Source organism: Agrilus planipennis, unplaced genomic scaffold, assembly GCF_000699045.2.
Source record: "Agrilus planipennis isolate EAB-ADULT unplaced genomic scaffold, Apla_2.0 scaffold15, whole genome shotgun sequence".
NCBI lineage: Eukaryota > Metazoa > Arthropoda > Insecta > Coleoptera > Buprestidae > Agrilus > Agrilus planipennis.
This window is the reverse complement of record NW_020438871.1, coordinates 2257392-2269616: the sequence shown is the minus strand read 5'-3', so window position 1 is coordinate 2269616 and position 12225 is coordinate 2257392. Positions and strand designations below refer to the sequence as shown.

General features: G+C 29.3%; 3 protein-coding genes across 9 annotated transcripts in view; 1 reads left to right on the top strand and 2 right to left on the bottom strand.

Annotated features, from left to right (window-relative positions):
* Nucleotides 1-1165: 1165 nt before the first annotated feature.
* On the bottom strand, nucleotides 1166-11120 carry LOC108737572 (cysteine protease ATG4C). 3 transcript variants are annotated; one of them, XR_003231815.1, is made up of 12 exons: nucleotides 10751-11120; nucleotides 10567-10697; nucleotides 10322-10514; nucleotides 9526-9730; nucleotides 9361-9437; nucleotides 9106-9309; nucleotides 8842-9017; nucleotides 8493-8769; nucleotides 5481-5589; nucleotides 4794-4905; nucleotides 1413-1531; nucleotides 1166-1255 (listed from the first exon to the last, which is right to left on the bottom strand). XR_003231815.1 is itself a non-coding variant. In XM_025977960.1 (8 exons), exons 1-8 carry the CDS (start codon nucleotides 10917-10919, stop codon nucleotides 8590-8592), a joined length of 1356 nt encoding a protein of 451 aa, XP_025833745.1. In that variant the 5' UTR covers nucleotides 10920-11118; the 3' UTR covers nucleotides 7948-8589. The 3 variants fall into 3 exon arrangements, 1 of the variants encoding a protein (XP_025833745.1); XR_003231812.1 differs by having other exon boundaries at nucleotides 8842-9038; nucleotides 10751-11118; XM_025977960.1 differs by lacking the exons at nucleotides 1166-1255; nucleotides 1413-1531; nucleotides 4794-4905; nucleotides 5481-5589 and having other exon boundaries at nucleotides 7948-8769; nucleotides 8842-9038; nucleotides 10751-11118.
* Nucleotides 1711-12225, bottom strand: part of LOC108737595 (nucleolysin TIA-1) — a 744862-nt gene continuing 734347 nt past the window's right edge. For all 5 annotated transcript variants that reach the window (XR_003231829.1, XR_003231830.1, XR_003231836.1 and 2 more), the window contains one exon: nucleotides 1711-2118. The gene's annotated coding sequence lies outside the window, so the exon portion shown is untranslated. The remainder of the gene's footprint in view (nucleotides 2119-12225) is intronic.
* On the top strand, nucleotides 6349-7711 carry LOC108737571 (GTP:AMP phosphotransferase AK3, mitochondrial). Its single transcript, XM_018470484.2, has 4 exons — nucleotides 6349-6949; nucleotides 7020-7139; nucleotides 7189-7361; nucleotides 7418-7711. The coding sequence occupies exons 1-4, from the start codon at nucleotides 6664-6666 to the stop codon at nucleotides 7649-7651; spliced, it is 813 nt and encodes a 270-aa protein (XP_018325986.1). The 5' UTR covers nucleotides 6349-6663; the 3' UTR covers nucleotides 7652-7711.

Below are 12225 nucleotides of genomic sequence, written 5' to 3'. Positions count from 1 at the left end.
GTGGAATTCAAATAAATATCCAGTTGCACTCGCTCATGGGTTGAAAATTAACTGCATGATGTTACAAGGCGAAGACGAAACAGCAAATCAAGAATATAATCCAGGAAAGACCACACCCATGTAGACATGGGCTGTTTCGGTATAACCAAACTGAGCATTAATTCTCTCTCATTTATTGTATAACCTGCAGAAATGGACAAAAAAATATATTAATTACACTTATAATTAAGAAACACAAACAAAAATGCACCAAAAAGCAGGTAAAATAGCTAAATTAAAAAATAAACAAACAACAACTTTACGCCATTTTACATCACAACCATAGATCACGACATAGGTTAACGTCAAATAACCCGACGTCAATTTACGACATAGACAACAGAAAAAGGTTAAAAAGAAAATTCATAGACAGATAGACTTCATAGATAGATGAACTCCAAAGATACATCAATGATAAATGTCAATTAATTCTATGGAAAATAAAAACTGTCAAGTGATATTGATGCACAATAACCTCAATTTATACTGTTGACAATAGCTAATTGTTAACAGAAATTTCATAACAGATTAATAAAGAGTAATTAATATTGATCAAGTCATGTATTCTCACCTCAATTAATTGTAGAAAGTGGCGTTCTAAAGTCTACCAGTATGATGAGCAAACCAACCAAATCTAGGAGTGTACCACTGCAAATAATTTGTTGTTCCGGTTACATCTAAATAAATTAATTCCAATTGCCTCCCATTGTTACCGCAAAAATTAACTGCATAATGTTGCAAGGTGAAGACGTCAAGAGCATCGGTTGTTTTAGTAGCACCAAAATTAACTGCCATTCCTTCTCATTTGTGGGACAACAATCTATATAGAAACAGGCAAGAAAAGTAATTAATTACCATTTTTAAATCGAATAAATCAGTAACATGCATACTAATGGAAAGATCTGTTCCACATTAATTCTGCTTCTGCCATTTCTTAAACGTTGTTTAAAAGTTGTTTATTGAAGCAAATTACAAATGTCTAAGAAATGTAAGTTATCTAAAGATATCATTTACTATTTTTAACTGATACTGTTACATACCAGTTCATTGTCATAAATCCTTTTTTCAGCACAGTCTTCATTCCAATGAAAAAAAGGCACTTTCATGCTATTTTTAGAACCATGGGCACAGCTACTTTCAAGGGCAAATGAGGACTAATACAACCAATGCTCCAAAATTTCATAATTTAATGGTATCCGGAGTTCTTCTAATGTTCCTGTAAAATGATATCTTATGAAAAAATGTTAAGATATGATTAATCAAGTATTAAGTAAATAATGTGCAGGATACATTGTTAAAGTAATGCTGCACCTTTTTCTTTGTTAATATCAAATAAATACACTACATATAGAAAGTATAGTATGCATGCTCACCTTAATTAACTACAAAAGCCTCCAAGATGAAAGGATAACAGCTACAACACCATAGGAGACGACTTATCTTTTCAGTAAGCAAAGATATCAGTTCCAATCTCTCTCAATTGTTGACCAATCTGTGTAAACGGATAAAAACAATTATTAACTAATTAATTTAATAGATATCTGTTACGCAGAAAATTTAAATATTTAATCCTTTTCACTTTTCTCCCTTTCTCTCAAATGAAAGTCAAAATATATGCGGAAAATGGTTAAAAAAAAAAACAATTAAACACTCCTATTAAATAAATGAAACAAGAAATAAAACAAAAACATGTAATAAAAAACCAATTAAAAGCCAATAAAATAACAAAACATTAAAAATGGCGACGTAGCCTTCTGATGTCTGAAGATATAACCCTTAACAATTTTGTCAAATTAATTTATGCTGTGGGCAAATACGAATAATAGTAATAGAATATGAATCAATCGAACTAACCTTTCAGATGTCGAACAAATTAAAACTAATAATTTTGCGAAAAAATTAGCTCGATAAGTTGAATTTAAGAGACGTGAAAACATGTCCTACCACCGAGAAGCTTTATGAACTTATAATGAACAAAACGCCTCTCAGGCTTGTCGCAAAATTGCGATTGCTACCACATGAAGCACTGATGACGTAGACAAACGCCAATCAGATGCGTTAAATTCGATGTCTGCGACGCTGTAACCAATCGCGTGCTTAGTTTCATCCCCGTTTTACAGAATTCAATTTATCTGCGTTTTTGCTTCGTGCAAGTTCCATCGCCTGATCACTACTCGCAAAGATATATATGCATTTTTGGGTATAATAAAATTCGACCAAACGGACAAGTTGAATTTATAAACACTAAACGAATGAAATTAAGAAACTAGCTAATTGCAGTATAACATTTTAGAACTACCTTATTGTTCTTTTTAAAAAAAATTGCACGCAATTAAAGTTTTTCTAGTAATTATATATAGTAATATTAACAAACAGTTTCTGTGCTTTAATTCTCCTATGCCCGAATTATTAATAACCTTGATGTATGTTAATTATTCAGAATTTTAAGCTTTTATAAAGTTATTAGGTAACTAACTAACTACAATTTGTAGTTATTTTGTACCAAAAAATGACATAATGTGTACTTTGTATACGTACACATAATGCAGTCAATTAATTGCATTCTGTTGTTTAAAGAAAACCAAAAGATGACATAGATGATATGGACTATTGCTCATATCACAAAAGAAAAAAAAAAAACACTTAGACTGTAGTATTCATCTTATACAGGAACGTAAAAAGTATTAGTTATAAAACCGTTTAATTTATGCTGTGGGCAATTGCAAAAACTAATAATATAATATGAATCAATCAATCTAACCGTTCAGGCGTAGAAAACAATAAAACTAATTATACGAAAAATTAACCCGGCAAGTTGGATTTAAGAGACGGGAAAAAGCATCCTTACACTACGAAACTATGAGATTATAATGTGGTACAATAAAATTCGACCAAATGGACAAGAAGTTGAATTTAAGAAGTATCTTTTTGTTATTCCCGAATTATTAATGGCCTTCATGTAGGATATACGATAAACAACGTTAAACCACAGGATAAATAAATTAATTTACACTCGAATTTATCTGATCTGTGGATTTTAGTTATTAAAAAGTTGGAGCATTTCTAAATGAATAGGTAACCAGCTAAAATTTGCAATTAGTTTGTACTTTTATGTACTATGTTATCTTTTGGTTTTCTTTAAATACCTAAATACCTACAGGAACGTAAGAAGTTTTAGTTATAAACGCGTTGTGAAAAAATTGATAAGCACCTTCCATTGGCATAAGAGTGGGAAATTATCATTTTCATTTGTATATTATTTTCTTTAAAGAATTATATAACTAAAACTTCGTTTATTTTTATTGGCACGTAATTTAAAAACACGGATTTTTTGAAAATACAATACTTTTTGAAGACTTCCGATGCCTACAAAAGAAGTAGCTGTTAAAAAAAACTTAATCTTTGGACAGAAAATTAAAAATTAAATTCATTGCTTTATTCATATCGTTGTTACTATATGCTTACTAAAAAAATAAAGTACATTACTTTTATTCTTTATCAATCGCTATTTTTGATTAACAAGCATCTATCTTCTTGACTATTATTGCTTTATTACATTTTTATACTTTCATCACAATATNAAAATACAAATTGTTTCAAATATTGCAGGCGTCCGCTGGCCCTTGACATAGGCAACCCACTTCACTGCAGTGTATTTTGAGCGTCAGACTACAGGAGCAGTTCTGACTTATAAAACACTCGTCTTTTAAAAAATTAATAATAAAGAAATAAAAACGTTTTTAAATTGAGAATTGGAAGTGCAAAAGGATGTTATAAATTGAAGATGACAATTATCCACAACTGCAGCAAAAAAATATACAACCTAACGATATTACACAAAGTAGTAACATACGTTCGTCAACCTATGCATTATATTCCAGGACGTTTTTTGTCAACCAAATTAACAATACATTAACAAGATATTAATCTAAATATGTATTATTACTTGAATTTGCTGCAGAATGTACCGTTCTATAAAAATAAAATAAATTCTTTATTGTTTATTTTCTACTGACTTTGAATGTAGCAGGTTGCACATGTTTATGAAGTTATATTGTATTAAAAGTTGATGTATTGTTTATGACGAGTCCCTTATAATCATTTCTAAAATATTCAATACTGGATATACCAATGTTTTAGCTAGACTATTCAAGAAACCATACACGTAATCAAATAAAAACGCGCCTAAAAGCAAGTAAAACTACAAAATTATACAACGGCGACATAGCGTCATTGTCAACATAGGGTCAGAATAGCGTAAATAAAATAAATAATGTTATAGATACAGAAGTACCATTGCGCAAAAAATTAAAATATTTAATAAAATTAGTTTTTCCTTTCCTCTAATCTCCTGTTTGTAATACTAATGTAAAAATTTACACGATTGTACTATGGTTTATAAAACAAAATTTAAAATAAATGCTTTATCGCTTGTAATAAAATTGTAATGATAAAAACAGGTAAAAATTCTAAATATGAAAGAGCGCTCCTTAATTTTAGACTTGTTAAATACCTTTTCTGAACTTTTTAACAGCCAAATTTTATGTAAAAGTGTATGTAGAATTTAGCGATGCAATCAATTTTGTAGTGAGAGTTGAAATAAAGATACAAATGATTAATTTGCAGAAAACACATACATGTGAATTAAAACAAAGGCAAATTTTTAATTAATAAAGGATGTAAATTTTCTAACCATAAAAGAGAGAAAATGAATTAACCTATATTTCTAAGACTTTTAAATAATTAAATCTTACCTTGATTAGTTAAAAATTTTCCGAGTTGCTGAAGAAAAAACAAATAGTATACAGGAAGAACACAGGATCATAATAAATTTAATATGTTGATATTCTTCCCTCTTTGGTTAAACTGTAAAGACGGAAACGAAAATGAATTGTTATTAAAACTTTAAATCAAGAATCTTAACAATCATATACAATTTTTTTTTTAAATAAGTTGATTGAACTGACAAAATTAAAATCAGTCTCTGCATATGAAACATTACATACATGTTGTTTATAGATGGTGAGTCAATTACGTTTTGTATGTAAAAATTAATTTTTGATCTAAAAAAAGTTAAAAAAAGGAATGTTTGGATAACAAAAATTGAAAATAACAATTTAAATTAATTAATCAATACATTAAAACTGTTCTACTTTGGACAATTATTAAGAAAATGTAGAATACAAATATGAATTATGAAACAATTATTTAATGTACCTTTCATTAAAAAGGTTTTTCTTATACTTTTATGCTTTTACAATGTAATAAATATTTGATTTGTCTATATAAAAGAACATGTTTTTCCTAATCTTATAACAAAAAAATAAAGATACAATCAATTTTTAATTGATAGGTAATGTAAATGTAACCATAACAGGGAGAAAGTAAATTTCCATTCTCTTAAGCTTTTATTCTGAAAATTTTAAACAATGAAATCTTACCTTGATGCAAAATCTTCTGGGTTGGAAAAGAGAACAACAAATGGTGTACGAAAAGAAGAGAGGATCATAAGAAACTTGACGTGCTGGTGTTCTTTCCCCATAGACCGAACTGTAAAACAAATAAAATTAAACAAATTATACAGTAATAATTGAATAGACGAAACATTCACATTGTATTTTATTAAAATGACAAATTAAAAATCAGAAATTATTTCTAATTCTTCAAGCTTAACCTTTAAATGTCTAATTTAATAATCAATGCGTTGATGGATGGACACTACCGAATTTTAAGTAATTGTTTTATACACCATCTATTTACAATTCGAAAAGAGACGGGTTACCGTTAATTAAGAACAAATTTACTTGATAATGTAATGAATTAACCGAATTGACAATGAAATGGTTTAAAGATCAAGGTTATGTTTAGCGTATTTTCGGTTAAGACTATAACCGGACGAGCGTAATCCAGTCGCGCGATTTGAGTAGTGTATTCGAGTTCCAATACGTTTTCATACATAAAATGCTTTTCTAGAGTTATACGAGAAGACTAATGAAGAGTGAAATCAATTAATGCGTCTAATTGTGTAAATCGCAAACAGACATAAATTTTGTACGACACAATTCAAACATGATAATATATACTGTGCCATGAACACGTTCTTAGCGAGACGGACAGGCAAGAGTTCAGCCGAATGAAACATTGACAAAACCGAAAACTGTGATCGCTCAATTTACGCGACTGAATAACGTTCGTCTGGCTGCACCCTATAATGAACTTTGAATTACATGTACATATTCAGCCACATTAATTAATTTCCGACTATTTCTGTCTTCTTTTTTTTCAAAAAATTGTCTTCATAATGTTAATACGAATTTCCTGTGGAATTTATTGCTCAACGTTTGTATTATAACATAATTTCAACTAACATTTAACTTTTGTTAAATCCATGTTTAATCGGTGTATATACATAATCAGTGTTTCTGTTTTAACCCTTCTGTGTGCAGTACTTAATTTTTGAACAGTAAAACTATAACAATAAAATTTTAGCTTCTTTTGTATTGCAAGATGCCCGCTAAACAGAATATTTATTTTTTGTCACTATGCAAATGTCGTCAAAAGTAGACTTTAGACTTTAATCATCACAATGTCGTAAATCTGAAGATGTCTGTAACCTAGCCCTTCATGTGTCTATGTTCTACCACATTATTTATGCCTACTTGCCTACCATTTATCTCCTTTTTCACAGTGCCCCTCTACATTTTCCAATACCTTCCATTCCTATCTATTAAAACAATTTCAGCACAAAATTTTTGTTCATTTCAAAGCCAAAATAAAATGTTGAGGGCTATTATTTTAGGTGCTCCAGCTTCTGGGAAAGGTACAATATCTTCCAGAATAATAAAGCACTTTAATTTGGAGCATATAGCAAGTGGTGATAGACTGAGGCTGCATATTAAGAACAATACTTGTAGGTACTCAGATTTTTAATTAAACTTATTATTACATATATATGAATAATTAAATTTCGTTTGTTAAAGCATTGGGTGTTGAAGCCAAGAAATATATAAATGAAGGAAAATTAGTACCAGATGAACTTATTACAAAATTTATATTGAACGAGATAAAGCAATGCAATAGCAAAAGTTGGCTGCTAGATGGTATAAACAATAATCAAAAGAGAAATGTATTCTACTTCTATTTTTATAGGTTTCCCTCGCACATTATTTCAAGCACAGACTCTTTGGAAAGCTCAAAAAATCGATGTTGTCTTAAATTTAAATGTACCGTTTGATGTCATAATTGAAAGAGTAAAAGGACGACTTGTTCATCTTCCTAGTGGAAGAACTTACAATACTGGTTTTAATGAACCAAAAATTCCTGTAAAACCACTACTTTTTTAATAATTAAAGAATTGCCTAATTTTTTCCCTTTGCAGGGAAGAGATGATATAACGGGAGAACCATTAGTACAAAGAGAAGATGATAAACCAGAAGTGGTGAAAAAAAGACTGGAACAATATGAACTGCTTACAAAACCAGTAATTAAGTTTTATGAAGCACTAGGCGTGTTACAGACATTTACTGGTAAAACTTCTGATGAAATATGGCCAAACATTAAAGATTATTTAAGTAAAAAAAAATTATCTAAAGAACAAGACGCATTAGGGTGATTAATTACACAACATTTGGTATTACTTTATAATACTGTTACTGTCTATAATGCACACTGTCAAAGCAACAAAATAAGACTATACCTTTTAATTGTTGTAAACATTATTTCTATTTCTATTAGTTAATAAAGTTTATAGACTTACTAAAACGGGAATTTTTCATTATAAGATAAGAAACTTTTATATAACTAATTTTTGAGTAGAAAAAAAATACAGAAAATGCAAAAGGACAGAAGAATTTGTTTCCTCTCATTATCGAATTTTACTGGTTTGCTGTTCATTAAAAATTCAAAATGTCAAGACAAAGAACTTTACTGTTTTGGTATTATTTACAATAATGATAATGAGTGATGCATAAGAAATGGCAACACATTTTATGATACGTTTCTTTTTCTTTTCCATTCCTAATTTTAGTAGGAAAAAAACAATAAATCGAATTGTACTTAATAAAGGCTTTTGACATCTGCAGTATTTAACTGTGACAAAATATATTGTGTAATGCTTTTACATTTTGGGACGTTAAATTTATAATTACTAAATCAGCATTTTGTGTACAAAAAAACTATATCTTCATGATTATCTAAAACCTTATTTTTAAAACATTAATATTTATAAATTAGCATTCGAGTCCCTTACTCAACACACAATAATTTATGAGATCTTTTACCTAGGTATACTTTTCCTTATTAAAAAAAACTTTTTTTAAATAATTTATCCCAGATAACAGTAATAGAATAAAGGAACACATGAGAGAACAGACATTTGTCTTCATAATAATATGAAACATTCTGTTATTATTTAATAAAAACTATTTTACTTTTTACAATTTCCAATATCTTACCTTTTCCATATAATGCCTGGTTCAAGGATGAAAGCACCTTTTCTGCGAATGACAGCAACTTTCAGTTATTCTGTTAACTTTGAAAGTATTGAAGATTTTAAACTATTTCAAATTCTTCAGTTTCTGTACATTCCCCAAGAACATCGCAAGTTTTAAATTCATAATCCACATGATGTCCTTTAATGGTTGATTCAATATGAGTGTCCTTACTACTACCATTAGAAAAAACAAACATTGGATATTCATTGAACACTTTTGTTTTAGTAGGTGATATCATCTGAAATAGCATTACATTAATTACTAAAACATATCAACAAATAAAATAAGGACATATAAATATAAATATTACCAGTTTTAATGTTTCAACAAGATTACTAAATTCTTCTCTAGTAGAGCAATAAAATCCCAAACAACAAGATGGATCCATCTTACTTATGTGCAACTTTCTGGGTGATCGACAATGAAAACTAGAAATTGGAAAATCTGTTGCCCAAACATCTACCATCTCTTGACAATAATGTGGATCTAAATGTATAAGTTTGTCATCTAAAGATTTAAGGGGTGAACAATTAACTGACTTAGGATCATGATTACTCAGTAATTTCTATGTTACCTTGATATCCAATAAAATATAATGCATGTTTTGGTCGTCCTCCAATTATACCAATACACTGTTCTAAAGTTAACAAACTAGTCAACTGAGATGAGAAGAAAGTATTAAATTTATCTGCACCAAGACGTACAGGGATAAGTAGTATTAATGATTTCCATTTATTGTCAAATGTTTGACATTCTTCTTCAATGTCTTTTATGTATACTGTAATTATATAAGGTTACAGGGAGCCAATTATTTTTATTACCTACATACCTGCACAATCTTGGGCAACATAAATATTTAATTTATCAAATTCACAATTGTCTTTTGATGCTAATTTCATTGCTTCTCTACAAATTATATTTTTTTAAAGGCATAATAATAATAACTATAATGAAGGTATTATTTCTCCAAACTACTACTTAATATTTTAATTACCTTAAAAGGAATGCAACACATCCTGGACCGTACCAGTCACCAGGCTTTTTACCAGAATTTTCCCCTAACTGTACCAAAGTGTGTAAAGAAAATGGACTATTTTTTGAAGGTTTGTCACCAAACCACTTTATAATTTTTCTGTGATTAATATTTTCCATAATACCTTGTCTGGTATTTGGAATTTGGTCAGGAATCCACCTCCATCCTACATCATATTCATGTATACAAGTTTTAATTTNCCATTTATACCTCTACTTTAAATGGTGAGCCAGGAATATGATCGTCTCCCCATTTTACAATCACAAGATAGTCTCCCCTTTCTCTCACCACATAATTTACTGTGTACTGATTATGACCAGAATGTTTTACAAATACCTCCTCACACGGTCCCTTCGGCCCAATTATTCCCACAAACAAGATGTTATTACCTTAATAAATTTTTAAATAGTTATTCAAATCTGCTATTTCTTTTAATTCATTGATTATACACATTTATTTTCATTGGCTTACCTGCAGTTCCAGCAGAAACGGTAAATTGATTTTGTTTTCCAATGTAAGCCTTCTTAAGGCCCATTCCCTTGGATGATACTTTAGAAGCATCACTTTTGAAATGAGGAAGAACAGGACTCTTATGACCTCCAGTGTCTTTGCTTACTTTGGCTACCGTTTCGACAATTACCGATGACGTTTCTTGGGCTCCAGTATCAGCCAGTTGTCTATCTCCTAAAATAAATTATTAGTAAGATAATTCAATCTATTGACCAAACTGCAGCGACTATTATTATATATATATTACCTCTTCCTAAAAAATGGCAAATTAAAGCTTGGGCTAGAAGCATTTGTCCACTTCTTAACATGCAACCCCATCCACAATCACTACTGTAAGTAGAACCATTTAACACTGGAAACTCTCTGCGATAAGTCAACCATAATCTACTGGTAAAATCACTTTTAAAGCCTTCAAAGTCATCTTCTTCATTATTTGATATCTACAAACATTAAAAATACACCAACTGCATTAATTTAATTTTGCTTAATTACATTGCTATTGCTGTTATAAGCAGCAATGTCCATTCCTTCTTCAGTTGAATCATGCGGTTCAACTTTTTTATAACATTTTCCTAATAACCACACTGGAGATTCTTTAGAGAAATTTGTCTTTAATTTCATCCCTATAAATATGATTCATTACTTGTTAAAAGTTATAGATGTATAATATTTTTACCATATTTCATGTTATTCCACATAGACAATAAACGAGTCTTTACTTTCCCTTCCACATCGTCCTCTAATCGAGAATTATTAGGTGAGCCTGAAGGAGTACTAGTTGTGCTGGAATTTATACGAAAAAGAAATCCAGTTGATTTTTCCCGAAGTGGAATTTGAGTATTCATCCTCTATTAATTAAAGCATAATTTCTACAGCTACAACTCACAAACGTATTACTGATATTTCTTCGTTTTAAGTCATCTCGTCATCATTAATTTTACATTTTGTGAACTATGTTTTGTGAATATTTTACTTCGTATTTTGTAAAAAACCGATAACGACTCCCCATAACTGTCACGAACATGTCATGGGCATAGAGGTCATGAGTACCCAAACCATAGATAACGCCATAGATTAAAGGATAACACCATAGATAATAGGATAACACCAATTGACCACTGACAAATAGATACATTAATACCATATATAGGTACTTACCCTAATTATACCCTAATAAACGATTAATAATTGTAAAGTATTATTGGTCTCTAATCCGTTTTAAAAATTTTTAAACACTTAAAAATATTTCTTGATCTAAGACAATATATACATATTTACTTCAATATTATCTAAATTTTGAATATTTTATTTATATCATTTTGGAAGATGGGTTCTCCTGTTTTCAGAGTGCTTCAATAAAAATCATCTATTTACAGATTTATTTTTAACTTAATTTTATTTTGTTGTTTATAATACGTCTCTGTAAAAAGCATCTTTTGCTTGAAAAATTTTGATGTTTTAAAAACGTAAAATACACTTTTTACTGGTGGTTAAAATTACCACAGAGCGGAAGAATAGGGGGTAGAGTGGAGGACACTAGGATTATAGCACGTTAAATACAGTTCAAGGTTATTCTAAACGGTTATAAATACTTTTTTTAATTTTAAACTTTAGAATCCAGCGATCTGAAAAACAAATTAAAAAGGAACGAAATGTAATGTCAAGAAAAGGAAGAAGGTTTGTTTCCCAAGTCAACATAAATCAAAATACATTTTGGTACTTTCAGCTCGTTTAATAAGGCATAAATTAATTTATCCTGAAATAAATGGGGCGCTTATAAATTGGGGATTGAAAGTACGTCTTGGTAATTTCTAACAATAAAATTTTTTCATTTAATTACATTTTGGTACTTTCAGCTTATTTAAAATTAAGTTAAAAATAATTTTCTTAATAAATGAAGTTTTTTATCGAGATGCTCTAAAAAGTAGAAAATAAAGAAATAATCTTCCAAAGAGATGATATAAAGGAGAAAAGTTTTAGATAATTCTGGAGCGGTAGATATTTCCCTCCATCAACAAAGGGCCTAATCTGGCAATAAATGAGCTATTATTATTTGAATAGCATTTTATTACATTTATGACATAAATTAACATAGCAGAGACGATACTTGTAACTATTAAACCTAAAATTATCAAAATAAATATTAACACT